Source organism: Bubalus kerabau, chromosome 18 (assembly GCF_029407905.1).
Source record: "Bubalus kerabau isolate K-KA32 ecotype Philippines breed swamp buffalo chromosome 18, PCC_UOA_SB_1v2, whole genome shotgun sequence".
In the NCBI taxonomy this organism is placed as follows: domain Eukaryota; kingdom Metazoa; phylum Chordata; class Mammalia; order Artiodactyla; family Bovidae; genus Bubalus; species Bubalus kerabau.
This window is the reverse complement of record NC_073641.1, coordinates 68,508,921-68,523,856: the sequence shown is the minus strand read 5'-3', so window position 1 is coordinate 68,523,856 and position 14,936 is coordinate 68,508,921. Positions and strand designations below refer to the sequence as shown.

General features: G+C 58.2%; 1 protein-coding gene across 4 annotated transcripts in view; it reads left to right on the top strand.

Moving 5' to 3' along the window:
* The first annotated feature begins 682 nt into the window (after positions 1-682).
* TENT4A (terminal nucleotidyltransferase 4A) overlaps positions 683-14,936 on the top strand; it is a 41,390-nt gene continuing 27,136 nt past the window's right edge. Inside the window, exon 1 of one of the 4 annotated variants that reach the window (XR_008704669.1) lies at positions 683-1,494. Coding sequence is in view for 2 of the 4 variants with exons in the window: in XM_055554490.1 (XP_055410465.1) it covers positions 755-1,494 (740 nt within the window). In the remaining 2 variants the exon portion in view is untranslated. The remainder of the gene's footprint in view (positions 1,495-14,936) is intronic. The other 3 variants (XR_008704668.1, XM_055554490.1, XM_055554489.1) reach the window with 3 other exon arrangements.

Sequence of the window (14,936 nt, the reverse complement as noted above, 5' to 3'; positions counted from 1 at the left end):
TCCAGCCCCTCCCCCGTCGCGTATCCTTCCGACGCGGTGCCCCGCCCCTCGCTCCCTCCCTCCCCCCACGCCCTCACCTCAGACGGAAGGGAACGCCAGTACGCAGGCGCGCTAACCCAGGCGGCGGTGTCTAGTGAGGATTTGAAATCGGCCGCGCGTGCGCACTGGCGTCCGGGCCCGGGCACGGGAGGCCGCGCTTCCTGCCCGCTCGCCCGCCCCCGCCCCCTGCCCGGCTCCCTCCCCGCCCCTCATTGGAGCGGAGGCGGCGGCGGCGCCCCCTCCTTCACCCGCGCCCCGTCGCCGCCGAGCGTGTCTTTTCGCCGCCGCCTCCGCCGCTGCTGCTGGCAGGGACGCGGAGCTAGCGGCGCGAGCTCGCCTGAGGGCCCGGCTCGCGGCGGCGGCCGCCCTCCAGCGGGTCCCGGGCCGCGCGGCGCCTGGGCCCGCCCCCCTTCGATGGCCTCCGCCGCCGGCCCGTGTGGAACGCCGCCGCGACCCCCGCGCCGCCTGAAGGGAGCCTGACAGGCCCCAGCAGCACCGCCGCCGCCGCCTGCCCGGGGCGCTCCCCGTCTCCTCAGAGACCGCCGCCGCGAGCCGGGACCCCGACGGGAGCCGCCTCCGCGAGCCGGCCCGAGGCTCGGCGCAGGCCCGCCCGCCCGTGCGTCCGACCGCCCGTCCGTCCGTCCGTCCGTGCGCGGCGCGGCGCGGCCCGGGGGCGGGGCGGGCGGGCGCGCGGGCCCGCGGGGCGGGCGCGTGGATGGATCCGCGCGTGGCCTGGATCCAGCCCGAGCAGAAGGGGCCGGCCAATGCCCTGTGGATGCAGATCTGGGAGACCTCGCAGGGCGTGGGCCGCGGCGGCGGCTCGGGCTTCGCGCCCTACTTCTGCCTCAACTCGCCGGCGCTGGACACGGCGGCCGCGGCGGGGACGGGGGCTGCCGGGCCGGGCGCCGGCGGCGGCCTAGGGGGGCCCGCGCTGCCCGCCGCGTCGCCCCCGCCGCCCCCGCCGCCGCCCGCGCCCGGCGCGGCCGCGTTGCCCCCCGCGCTGCTGACGGCGCTCGGGCCCGCGGCCGAGGGCGCCCGGCGCCTGCACAAGTCGCCGTCGCTGTCGTCCTCGTCCTCGTCATCGTCCTCCTCGTCCAACGCCGAGTCGGGCACCGAGAGCCCCGGCTGCTCCTCGTCGTCCTCCAGCAGCGCGTCGCTCGGCCGGGCGGGCGGCGGCCGCGGCGGCGCCTTCTTCCACTTCGCGGACGGCCCCCCGAGCGCCCCCAATGGGCACGCCGGGCCGCGCGGGCCCGCGCCCGCCGGCTCCCCGCCGCCGCAGCACCAGTTCCACCCGGGCCGCCGGAAACGCGAGAACAAGGCCAGCACGTACGGCCTGAACTACCTGCTGTCCGGCAGCCGCGCGGCCGCGCTCAGCGGAGGGGGCGGCCCCGGGCCCCAGGCGCCGCGGCCCGGCACGCCGTGGAAGAGCCGCGCTTACAGCCCGGGCATCCAGGGGTGAGTGCGCGCGGCCGGGCGCCGGGCAGGGGGGCGGCCTCGGCCGCGAGGGGCCTCCCAGGGCTGCGCCGCGGGCGATCGAACGTTCCCACCCGGGACTCCCACCTCGTTTGGAGGATGGGTGTCGGAGGCCGAGGTCCGACTCTGCGAGGAGCTTTTTTAGTTTCTTATTTTCATACTCAAAGTATAAACGAGCGGTGTGTCGAGATTCTAGAACTAACGGTGCGGGAAAGGGCCCGCTGCGTTCTGCGCGAGCAGGTGTTTTCCTTTTCTCGCTGGCTAAACTGGAAAGGTGAAGGAAACAGCAGCCCACTCTAGTATTTTTGCTGGAGAATCCCCATGGACAGAGGAGCCCGGCGGGCTACAGTCCATGAGGTCGCAGAGTCGGACACGACTGAAGCCACTTAGCAAACTGGAAAGGAGGTCGCAGACTTTCCAGTATTACCCCTGCCAGGTTAGGGACCTTTTGTCAAGTGGGACGCAGAGGGGTGTTTTATGTTAACTTGCAGAGGCTTTTTAGTATTGTCGGGAACTTGAATCAAGTTGAAGGCAAATGTTGGTTAAATGTTAACTTTTTTACCGCCCCCTCCCCCCCCCCCCCCCCCCCCCCCCCCCCGCGAAAGTCCGTTTAGAACAGGACTAGATTTTTCGGTAGCGATACAGTTTAACCAACAGCGAACTTAGAAACCACTTTCTCGTGAAGGGGCTTTAATATTGTGCCGAAATTGCCAAATAGCGTCTTCTGCAGTTTTTTTTTTTTTTTAATAAGTTAGTAGTGTTCAGAAAAAGTAAAAAACGCTTGTAGCAATTGGTTATTCTCTGGGAAGTGTCATCTCTATTTTAAGTATTTCCACATCAGCCTAATGGGGATTAGAAGTTCCTTTTACGGTTAGAGCAATTACAGAGGCCAGGACCTGTGAGGAAGATGGGTGTGTGTGGGGGAGCTGTCCCAGGTGAGACTGTCTGAGGTGTGAGTGCTACTTCACCTAACCCTTCCTACGCTTTTCTGAGCACCTGGAAACAAGGTATCAGTAGGCAGGTTTTTTTATCAGCATTTTAGGATTTAAGTTATAAACTTTCTTGTACAGTTAGCTGATTTAAAGGTCACCTAAAGATCTTTCAGGGTGTTAAGGTTGTAAAATATTAGTTTTATAAATCCCACAGTTGCTTGGTATTTGGATTATTTGTAAAAGTAACAGTTTATCTCGTAGGTCTGTTTATTCTCTTTTGAAGTGTGTTGTGAAACCTAAGTTGATACTACTTTAAAGCGTGTGTGATACACAGTAATAGCTGCTCTTTCTGCAGCTTGTTTCACCTGGTGTGGGTTGGAAGCAAGTTACTTTCAGAAATTCCTGAAGTCTTTGAGTTAGGGCTTCCCTGGTACTTGAGCTGGTAAAGAATCTGCCTGCAGTGCAGGAGACCCCGGTTCGATTCCTGGGTCTGGAAGATCCTCTGGAGAAGGGAAAGGTTACCCACTCCAGTATTCTTGAGTTTCCTTGGTGGCCCAGCTGGTAAAGAATCTGCGTGTAATGCAGGAGACCTGGGTTCGATCCCTGGGTTGGGAAGATCCCCTGGAGAAGGGAAAGGCTACCCCCTCCAGTATTCTGGCCTGGAGAATTCCATGGACTGTGTAGTCCACAGGGTGGCAAAGAGTCTGACACGACTGATCGACTTTCAGTTTGAGCTAGTACTTCAGCCCCAAGTAGGAGTCCCACCTCCTCTTCCTGTCTCCCTCCAGTTGTTACTTGTGGAACTTTCTGAGCAGAGGTGGTAGGGGTGGCTGTACGTTTCCAGCCTGTCTCCCCTGGGAATTGACTGTGTCTGAGCCCTAGGAAAACAGGAGGGCGTGTGGTCTTCACCTGTAGAGCTCCGGGTGTGATGCTCTTGTGGGACCTGCTCAGGCTCTGCAAGCGGTGTCCTCGCCTGTAGTTTCTGGTAAGCCTGGGCACATGGGTTGCTGTCACTTTCCTTAAGGAGCCCGCGACCTGCCAGGTGCTGTGCTGTCATCTGGGGGAGGGACCGGTGTGGGACACGGCTCTGGGATGCTGACTCGGGGGCCCCTTTCGTGGGCTGTCGTCCTCTCTAGTGAGGTTCAGTCAGGCCCCTTGGCCCGCCCCCTGCACACCTCCCTCGCTCCCCTTAGGTTAGAGGCGGAGCGGACGCCCTGCCTGCCCCTCCAGGCTCTTCCTGGGGTCTCCGCTCCCGGGGGCCTGCCTCCTCCACCCTCACCAGCCCGTTAGAACGCAGCTCCGCATGGTGCAGGGCTGAAGAGTGGGCTCCCAAGCCGCCAGGTGTTCTGCCTTTCAGCCCGTTAAATAGGTGGGTTTTTTCCCTCTTTGTATTTTTCCCCTTTCCTTGCCGGACTCTGTGGGAGGCCCTGGGTCTGTCCACTCTCTTCCATCCCTGCCTAGAGGAGGAGACTGCTTGGATTGCCTACCCTGTGCCTGGAAGGGCGAGTGTCCAGCACCTGGTTCCCTGCTCTGAATCCTAGCGGACTGCCGCTTTAGAAGGGCAGAGAGGAGGCGGAGTGCACCCCAGCAGTGGTCCAGCTGGGGGGTTCGCCTGTGGGGGGAGGAGGGATGCCTCCCCGATGGTCAGTCATGTCCGCCGGTCTGCTGGGCTTCTGGGAACTCACCTTTTGGTGTGGAGAAAGAACTGTGTCTGGAGCTTGCTCCTGGCCACCAGCTTCTCTGGAGTGATGAGGAAGGCCACCAGAAGGTCTCTCCCTTGTGGCTTAGAAAGGAAAAGAACTGAGGTCAGAGAGCCGCTAGTCCTCCCAGCAGACGAGACTCTTGTTGACGAGAAGTTGCTCAGCCCTTGTCTCCGGACAGCATTTCTGGAAGGATGGTGTCTGCAGCCCTCCAGAAAGGGTTCGCACTTGCTGGTGTGGCGGGAGTTTGAGTGGCCTCCACTGAACCCCATTGGGCCTCTGCCTGGCAGCCCCTGTAGCAGCCGGCACCACCCTTCTTTCTTGGGGAGCTTTTTGCCCTTGGGAATTCAGCCTGATGGCTGCCTTGAGAGATGGCCAGCCTGTCTTCCTCCTCTAGGAAGATGAAGAAACAGCATGTGAAAGCAGATGGGAATGAGGGTGAGAACTTCAGTGTGGAGAAGGTCAAATGTTTCTCTTGCAGCTGGCATTGCCTCTAGTTCTTAGTCTGTTTCTTTGGTTGAATCTCAGTCTTTGGGGAACCGTGTGGGCAGTGGGAGGGGTGCTCTGCCTGGGCTGCTGACCTGGGGATGCAGGCAGGTGGCGGACGGGCTCAGGGCCCCTGTGACCTGGCCTCTGCCTGCCCTGCTTCACTGGCCCTCACCTCCTGACCCCGCTGAGCTTTGTTACTTTCCCCGGGTCAGCCTCAGCAGCTTCAGAAACCTCAGTTTCAAGGTAAAGAAAAGTCCTGCATAGCAAGTCGAGGTATGGGCCCCAGTTCCGCTCTCACATCCCGCCTGGTGCCCTGTGGGCCCCTGGGAAGGAGGTCCTGGGATGAGAGAAGAGGGCTGGCGAGGCCTGCCATCAGGTCCTGCCCAGGCTCGGGCTCCGAGTTTGCCCCCTCTGGCCTGCCTGCGTGTGCGGGGTCACCCAGCAGCCTCCCCGCAGGTCCCTGGACGTTTCATTTTTAAAGGTCTTCTGTTCCCCCAAAGAGAATCTGCTCAGCCTGAGTGTCCGAGACACCCACAGGTGCCATTCATAGGCGTGTCCAGCCGCTCCCGCTGGGCCTGGCCCGGTTCCTTCTGCCCCAGGCCTGTTCCCTTCTCCCCGCTCTCCTGAGTCAGCTCCTGGAGGAGGTCACAACCTTGCCCCTCCCTCTGGCCCAGCCTGTGGTCCAGCAAGCGGCCTCCCCTGGTGCATCCTCGGCACTGGTGGGAGGGCACAGGGGAAGGCCCAGCACGACTGCCGTGGGCCTGGGGCTGTCTCCGCTCTCCCGCCTTTGTCTCGTCCTGATGTCGTCCTCTGAGCGTGCTGGGATTCCCAGGAATGGTATTTGGAGATCTGCCTCGAAAGGTGGCACACCTGGGCCTGGTTTTTTTCAGTGTTCATTCCCTAGAGGCCCTTGGTTGTGGAGGGCAGCAAGGGTGATGCACACTGGGCATGCGTTTGCTACTGCCCGGGCCATGCATGAAATCCACTGCCACGCAGGCACTCACCTGTGTGCCAGTCACATGGCTCTTCCTGCCCCTTGCACCATGGCTGGTCTCTCTGCAGAGTGAAATTGGAAATCTCGCTCAGGGTGCTGGCTCTGACGCTCAGGGAGGTGGCGCTTGGTCACTGGTAAACAAGGACGGGCTGACCCTCAGGGAAGGGGCTGCCAAGGAGGAGCGGGGAAGGGGCAAGACAGAGCCCTGGCAGTGGAGGGGCAGCTTGTTACACTGGCTGGCGAGGGGGCCTTTGAAACGGGGTCCCTCAGATGGTTTTGTAAAAAGGCTTCCCGATTGCTCCTGTGTGGAGGGCAGGGTGGGATGGAAAAGCCTCGCCAAGGCCGGGCCGCTGAGACATGGCCTGTGGTGGGGACGTGCGCTCCTAAAAGGAAGTCTTCAGTGTCATGAAATTAAAAAGATTTCCTAATTGAAGATTGTTTGTCAAAGTAAAGTGTCAGACTTTTCTTTTGTTTGCCATTTAATTTGTGATTTTGGTCCCCGTTTTAAGTGGGCTCATATGAATGAAAGGAGAGGTAGCAGTCATCCTTGAAAACTGCTGTTGTTAAGGTGATTCTGGTTTAAGCTTTGGCTTTTTTGGTTGTGGAGTAAAAGAGGGTTGTCATAAACAGGCAGACACCAACCTGTGTTTTCGAGTTCACAAACCTGATTTTGATGATGCAGCCAGAACGTGAGTTTACGGGGTGCGGGAGGAGGGCTGACTGACCCAGCCCTGGGAGCCCCCGGGTCGTTGGAAGCCACAGTGCCTGCTGGGAACAGTTGCCGGCCTGTCTAGAAGGCTCCAGCTGGCCCGTCAGGGTTCCTCCGCTCCTAAGGCTGCCGAGGGGGTCTGGCAGCAGAGGAAGGGGAGGCGGGCAGGCTCCATAATCGGGGCAGGTGAGGGGGTCTGGCAGCAGAGGAAGGGGAGGCGGGCAGGCTGCATAACCGGGGCAAGTGAGGGGGTCTCGCAGCAGAGGAAGGGGAGTGGGCAGGCTCCATAATCGGGGCAGATGAGGGGGTCTGGCAGCAGAGGAAGGGGAGGCGGGCGGGCTGCATAACCGGGGCAGGTGCCCGGGACACCCGCCCACAGTGCACCGAAAGCGCAGCGCCTTACGCTGAGATTTCAGGGCCACACCTGGTGCACTGCTGCTGTGTGACAAGCGTTCACGGGCTCCAGGCTGCCGAGCTGCTCTTGCCGACTGTCTCACAGGCTCTGTGGGTCGGAGGTCGGGCTGGGGGCTGGCTCCTCCACTCGGGCGCTTGCTGGGCTGAAGTCCCGGGTTGCCTACTGCATCCTCCACTGGGGCTCAGGAGCCCTCTGCGAGCTCACTCCTGTTACGGAGTGATTGTCCCTCATGGTTGCAGGACTGAGGTCCCTGATTTCTTGCTGGCCGCCAGCTGGGGCCTCTTCAGCTCCTTGAAGCCACCAGTGTCTTTTGTTCCTGGTCCTTCTGTCTTCAGACCTGCCAGGCTTTGAATCTTTGGCAGCCTCTGCCAGCTGCAGGAAGCCTTCTGCTTTAAGGACTTGTGGAGTTGGGTCAGGCCCACCAGGGGACTGTGTTAAGGGCTCGCAGTAATACAGCGTGGTCCCAGGAGCCACGCGCATTTCCTCAGGGCTGCAGGTTCTGGATCTTCCGGGGTAGGGGTGGGGAGGTGTTCTCTGGTAGATAGACCTGTCTGCCTGGGAACTCGGGCTGCACTTTTCTTTTCCAACACTGCTCTCCTTTGATTGGACACTAGCCCGTCAACTATGACTGGCAGATTGTCTTCTGGTCTGGTTGTCACCAGTGAACTCGGACAGCCAGCACGACCATAGCTCTGAGTGCCTGTCTGTGTCTCTCTCATGTGGACTGTTCTTAAAATATGTTATCTGAGCAGAGTTTATGTGAATGCTGTGGACATACAAAAATCTCAGAGATTGAGAAGTCCTGTGTGTGAGGTGTCCTGCCTTGGCTCGCTTAGCGAAGGTGCCCTTCCTGCGCCGGGGAGGGGTGGCCGATGACTTGCCTGGTCACCCCTGGATTACCCCACGGTCCCTCTGTGCTTTCAGAAGACCCAGCCCAGGTCCCGGGACTGGTGCCTTGCTCAGAAGCCCCGCCTCAGGGCTCTCCCCTTTCCTGTGGAGTTATTGCTGCTCTTGAGAACTGGCGCCGACTCTCCTGTGTCCTTTCGGGAGAGAGTGGGCTGTGTCCTACCCTGCATTCCCAGTGCCAGGCACAGTCTAGCCACTGGTGTGTGTCTGGTGGGCGAGTGAGCAAGTGAATGAGAGAAAGAAAGGAAGAGAGTCTGGCAGGTGTGGCAAGTCTGCAGAGTTGAAATAAACCAAATGCTAAAAATAACTTCCACTGTTTTTCTTAGAATTTTTGAAGATTTGATTGCTAACTGAGGTTATTTAAGTGCAGAATGAAGTAAAATCTATCACAGTGTATCTGCCTCCCTTCCTGAAAAGTTGTGGAAGTCAGGTTTACACTTTTCAATCCAGGATGAGAAAACCAGAATGTTCAACAAAAATTCTATTTGGTGTTAGAAAGGCACCTCCATTTAGTTTTTAACTGATCTCTCTTACTTATTATTAAATTAATGCCTAACACTAGGAGGCAGAAAGCTTGGTGCCCAGTGGGGTATCCTGCAACCGGGTCCCATGTGCCCTGGGCTTCCGAGGCCCGGCTTCCCTTTGCTGTGGGGAGGGGTGGCGGAGGCTGGGCCCATGCCGGCCTGAGGTGGCTCTGCACTCACAGGTGGACTGCGCGGAGGTTCCCCTTGGCGGGGAGTGGCTTCAATTATCAGCACCATGCCCTTTTCTTGTGGGTTTGTGCTCCTTTTAACTGCCAAGTCAGCTGCTGTGCATAGCCATTTCAGCTCTGTGTGGTTGGAGATCAGAGTGAACTTCCTAAGTGATAACAGGTGGATTGTAGGTAGTTTCTATCTTTTAACGTTTGGAAGGGATTTTGCTAGAAACACCATCGCACTGACATTACTCGCTGGCTTGCTCGGACGCTGTCAGTTGTGTCTGGCTCTTTATAACCCCGTGGACTGTAGCCCGCCAGGCTCCTCTGTCCGTGGGGATTCTCCAGGCAAGAATACTGGAGTGGGTTGCTATGCCCTCCTCCAGGGGGTCTTTCCCATGCAGGAATTGAACCTTGTGTCTCTCATGTCTCCTGCATTGGCAGGCAGGTTCTTTTCCACTGGAACCATCTGGGAAGCCCTTGAAAGGCATTTCAGATCTTAACATTTCTGGAATCCTGGGAATCAGAAGGAATGGCTAGGGTGGAGGAGTTAAAAGGAAATGAAAAATCAAAACATTTGCCTGGTGGTGGTGGCTGCGTGGGGAAGCACGGGCAAGGCCTTGAGCTCACTGGGTTAGCCCTGTCTTGGGTAGCCTGGTTTTCCTGTCTGGACGTGACTGGCTTCTTTGAGGGTCCTGACTTCTGAGCCTCTGTGTTTTCCCAGTGTGTTTCCCGCTGTGGCGGGGGGCCCGGCCCCTCGCTGAGCCTGTCACATAAAAGGCGAGCGGGTGAGCTGTCACATGGAGGAATTAGGAAGGCCACTGGTTTCGTTCCTCCCTCTTCTCTAGAGAAATCGAAACCAAAAGTTAGGTGGTTCTTGTTGCCAGCCGGCCAACTGGGTAGTGGCAGCATTCCCTCTCAGGCCGGAGCCTTTGTGTTGGAGAGACGGCTGCAGGGCACAGGGCGGGCCACGGGGACAGCCGGGACAGCCCCCCCAGGCCGGAAAACGCTTTCTCCCTTTGATCGCAACAAACTTTTCTGCTTTTAAAAATTTAAACAGTGCCTGAGTCTTGTGTCCTCTAGGTTTAAGTGTCCTGTTTTTCCAGAGCTTCCAGGGTCCTCTGTGTATTTACCAGGTGTGTGGGGGCTGCCCTGTGTAACTTGCTTAGAAGCCTTTGGGAGTTTGGTTTTGTCTTGAGTAGAAGGGGCGGGTGTTATGCTGTTTCTCTGAGCTCCTTGCAGCCTTTAGCATGTGCTCTGGGTCGTGTCACGACTTGAGACTGAACAGCAGCTGTGTGTTGTGCAAGAAAGCGGGGTGAGGGTCCGGGTGGGTCAGAACTGGGGCTGCGCCGCCCACAGGACGTTCGTGAGGACGGGGCCTGGTTCAGTGCTGCCCAGCGTGCGGGCCACTGACCCACTGACACAGGGCTGAGGTGCTGGGTTTTCATCGTACTTGAATTTACTTAACATTTAAACAGCTTTACGTTGGACAGCACTGAACTGCAGTAACTTCAGATTCTTTACTCAAAACATGGTGCTTGATTCAGTAACTGCTGCCTAAATCACACCATGACACCAACAGAGGCCATGCTGCTCACCAAGGTACCACCGGGAAGCCCCGGAAACGGTGTCTCTGAGTTTATAGAGGAATTTCTTTCCCAGGGCTGCTGTCTGCGGAGCGCAGGAAGCATAAACCGGGTTCCTGGCAGAGGACCCCGACGGCCGGGGGGTCTGCTCCAGCAGGTGGGCGGTGGTCTCCCGCATCCCAGTCTCTTCCGCCGGGTGGTCTCGCCACCCCACCTCCCCCCGCCCGCCCCACAGGTTTCTCCCTGTAAGCCTTCTCCTGTTGTGTAGACAGAAAAGTACAGCCTGCCCAGGCCGATGTGATCTGGCCAGAGGTGCTGCCCGTGGGACTGTCAGTCTGGCGCTGACCCTGGGGAGATGGCCAGAGACTGGGCTGGAGCTCGCAGCTCTGCAGACCTGGTTGCGGTATGTCTGTTGAGGGTCATCTGCTGTTTCGCTTTCCTGGAGAGGGCAGACCAGGGGACGGGGACCCAGGCCCTCCACCCCTCAGGACTTTGAAGGTCTGATGACCAGTGACAGAGCTGGGGGACCTGGGGGGGGGCCCTTCCGGCCTCTGAGGTCCGAGGAGTTCCCCTTCCCCCAGGCATTCTAGAACTGCCTGGGGAAGGCCGCAGGACTTCTGCCATTGGGATTGTTCTTAGAGCTTGGGGTTTATGAACAGTGAAGGGTTTGAGGAGCTGTTGACTTCGGTTCTTCTGGAAGACAACCGAAAGATGGAAAAGCAGGGCTGGCGAGCGTGTGCCTCCGGCCGCTTCGGTGTTGAGGCTGCTCTCACTGTCCTGCTTCCTCCCAGGTCCTTGGGTAGGAGCTCACTGTGGAGAGCAGGTTAAGTTTTGGTAGATGACGCGTCTTGCCCAGGGTGCAGCTAGAAAGCCAAAGAACAGGCGCCTCAGCCTAGGCCTGCTGGACAAGAAACCCCGCTTCCCCACTGCCCGCTGGGGAGGGGTTGGTGCCCTCGGGAAGGCCAAGAGGAAGGAACATGGTGAACGGTCAGGGGAGCCTTGGTGCAGCGCACAGAGAGTATTCTGTTATTGGCATCTCCTCTGAATTTAAGCAGACAGGTTAAAAACTTGAGGTATAACTCTGGAAATGACTGAAATATAGGAAAGAGGATACTTTGCCTGGCTTGTGAAATGCAAAGGGATTCTGAAGTATTGTTACAAGTTATCTCTTGGAAAAAAGTGGATGATGAATCTGTCTGAAGAGTAGGTGTCTCTGTCAAAGACTGACTCATGAGGGACCGACGTACAAACCTCAGTGCAAGGTGAAGGTTAGAGATAAGAATACAGAGCTGAGTCCAAATTCCAGAGACCGGGGACCTGTGAGTATTGTCACAGGTTAAGGCCTGGAGTGAAGGAGAGCTTGCAGAATTGGCCTCTCAAGATGGGTTTTAGAGTAAGCCCGTGGGAAGTAAGTAGAGGGCGGGGCTGGGGAAGATGACTCCGTCCCCGGGGCAGCTGGACAGGGCAGCTGGGCCTTTGCTGCAGGGATGGCAGTGGTCCTCAGTGCGTGTTGTGGTATTTATTAATCATCGTGGGCCTCCCGAGCCCCCACCTCTCCAGGAGGAGGAGAGGGCATGAGGCTCAAGCCACTGAATCTGAGCGTGCTGTAGGCTGACTTAAATAACGGTATTGGTTTTATAAAACAGATTTGTGTATGTTTTTTGGTAAAAAGTAAAAAGCTTAAAATCACTCAAGCCTACCCCCGGGAAATATCCACCGGCCCTCAGGTGACTGCCTTTGTGGACATCTCTCTAAGTCCCGTTTGGATGGACACATGGCATTATCAGCAAACGTACTTCAGTGTTCCTTAAATACAATTTACTGAATTATTAATTTTGCTTGAAAGCGAAAGTAGGATTCACTATCAAATAGAATAATAGTTTCTAAGAGCTCTTGTGGAGACAAAGAATATGAAAAAGATGATGAAAACCTTATGTGGCTAAGTGTAAAGAAAAGTTGGAGTAAAGGTTTTTTTTTTTAAATTTTTTTTGCTCGGTCTTCGTTGCTACGTGAGGTTTTTCTCTAGTTGTGGCTGGCAGGGCTCCTCTCTAGTTGCGATGCTTGTCGCGGCTTCTCTTGTTCTGGAACACGGGTTCTAGAGCGCTGGCTTCGTGGTTGTGGTGCGTGGGATTCGTTGCTTGAGGCGTGGGCACGTAGGATCTTCACTGGTCAGGGGTCGAACCCGTGTCCCCTGTGTGGGCAGGTGGATTCTTTACCACTGAGCCACCAGGAAAGCCCTAGAGTAAAAAGTTTTAATAAAATCACTTGCGTTTGCTTGCTGCCACATAGAGCTGTGAGCCCATGCTGGGGAGTTGCCTCCCGCCAGTCATGTGTTGAAGCCCTGGGGCATGCGGTGTGGTGGTGGTAAGAGGTGGAGTCTTTGCGGGTGATGGGCTCAGATGAGGGCACGTGGGGCCTCATCGTGGGATGACTGCCCTTATGGGAAGAGGACCGTGTTCCCTTGTTCTGTCTCCACCGTGTGGACACTGAGAGTTGGTAGTTCGCACGCCCAGATGAGGCCCTCACTGTCTCCCAGATGTGCGGGGAGCAGGTGCTGGGCTTGCCACGCCCAGAGTCGTGTAAGGCGCCCATCTGTGGGGCCCACGACACGGCCCTCAGTCTGTCCCCAGCTCCTGACATGGGCGCCATTGTCTGTCACTGTGCGTTAGGCGTTGGTGTCTTGTTGCGTCACTGTGATCACTGCCTTCGTTTATTGAGCTCCTCCTGAGTGCCAGGCCCCGTTCTGAACACTGTGGACTTGTTGAATCTTCATGATGATGCCGCATTGGGGGTGCCGTCAGCAGCCCCGTGTTTTCCGGGGTAAACAGGCCCAGAGTGGCGGGGGTCCTGCCCCGACCCTGCAGTCTGCAGTCGCTCAGCCTCGATTCTGCACTTGTGCAGACGTCGTGCTGGGCACCAGGCTGTCCCTGCACGCCACCAGCTTTCCACGTTCTGGCGGGCGTCTTTGTGGGGCTACCCTGCGTGTGAGCACTGGCGCTGGTTGGGCTCTGAGCCCTCGCTCCCCCTGGCCCACAGCCCCTGGCCGCTCCACGGGCTGGGGCCTACACCAGTCTGGTGTACAGGAGAGCTTGTGGGCACGTGCTCCCCAAAGCATGTCGGGGGCCAGCGTCGTGTCCTCAGTGTGCTGCCCACCGTCTCTCGGTGTTGTCAGAGATCTGAGGCAGGACAGAGCTCCGCGCAGGGACGCTGGTTGCTTCTGGATGCCCGCCTGTCCGAGCCTGTCTCCCGTCCTTACCTGGTCCTTTCTGCGGCAGGGGCCCGCCTCAGACCTTCTTGCAGCCGCCCTGCCATCCGCAGACCAGGCTCTGCCTTGACTTTCGGGGCTGGGTGCTTGTTGGTTTCATCTTCCTGTTGGCGGGAGTCTTGCACCTTCTCCACGTGGACAGCCTGCCTTCTCTCTTTCCCCTCTCTGTCCGCCCTCCTTAAACTGGCCCTTCCCAGGCCGTTGCTGCAGTGGCTCCCCTGTGCTCCCCGTGGCTCCTCACCCTCCTTTCGCCCCGTGTTTATGGCCACATTCTTAGCTAGGTTTTCCATAGCATGAGGCACGGGAGCGAGTTTTCCTGGCCCCAGCCGGCGTCCACTCCTGCACTGGGTTGCCGTCCTGGTGACCTTCGGCACCCTGGTCTCTGCCTCTCGGTTTGCTCTGCCGTGGTCTTGGGCTGCGGTCCCTGAGGATGCGGCATGAGGGTGTCTGAGCCCTCCCACTCCCCTGGAATGTTCCCTTTCCGGCCAGCTGCAGGCCGGAGGGGCTGCTGTGCCTTCGGCGGGCTCTCTGGGACCCGTGGCCCCTGGGTGGAGAGGAGAGTCTTGGGGCAAGTCTGTGGGCCACCTTTTGGGGCTTGAAGCCTGTTCCCTGAAGAGCTCGGTTTCTTGGGGCCCAGCTCCCGTGCTTTCATGGGGGGTCTCCAGGCCTGACGTCCGTCTGCTCTGAGGTGGGGTCAGCCCAGGGGTGGCCGGCCCTCGCTGCTGGCATGTCGGCCCCAGGCTCTCTGTGCTCCAGGCGGTGCCAGGTTCCTCTGGCCTCCAGGGCTGCCCTGATCTTTGAACGTCTGGCTGCGTCTTGCCCTCTGTCCTAGCTCTCGCACCAGCTCATTGGGAGGCTGCCCCTGACCCCACACCGTGGAGTAGCCGTGACGTTGACCATGGCCACCGTCTGGAATCTCTGCAGGGTGTGCTGTGCTTCAGGTTGGTTTAGTTGCTTGCTTGGCTTCCTCCTCCACGGCCCCTGACCCAGCTCCACGAGACGAGGGCCTGCTTTTCTCTGTCTGGCGCTCTGTGTAGCTGGGGTCAGAGCCTGCTCCGCCGGGGTTGGCCGAAGGAGCCAGACGATGACTCGCGTCTGCTTTCTGGTCTTCAGTGTGGACTTAAAGCTTCGGGGCCAGTGAGTTCTGTGTTTTGTGCTCCCTGCCTGCCTGCCTGCCTGTCTGTTTTTACTAGTTTTCAGCATTGTTGTGTTGTCCCCCTTTTCTAAAAGTAAAATGTTTTCCTGGTCGTCTTGGGGGGGCCTTGGGAGGTTGGCATGTGCTTTTGCTGGTGTCTTGAGCCAAAACCCCAGGCCCGATCCTGAGACTCGAGAGATGGACATGTCTCAGTCATGCCGGGCAGAACTGGAATAAATGATTTACTGCCTGCTCTGCACATGTCGAGACCTTTTGCCGATTGAATGAAAGGTAAACATTTGATAGTTAAAAGTTATGTTTTTATTCTTCTGGTATCATAGGTCACACTTGACTTTGATGTATACACAAATACTGGATACCGTGAAATTAAGCAGCTTTAATTACAGTGGACTTTGAGAAGTGCTGACACCCGGGTGTGTGGGGAGACTTGGCTCTCGTGCGGCCAGCAGCGCACAGGCGCCTGGCGGTGACAGGCGCCCGCGTGGTCACGTCCATGGTCTGCCGGGAGCGGGCTCAGGCTCACCCAGGGCCCCCCTGGGTCCCGGGGACGTGCATGGTGGTTGGCAACGCCCTCCATC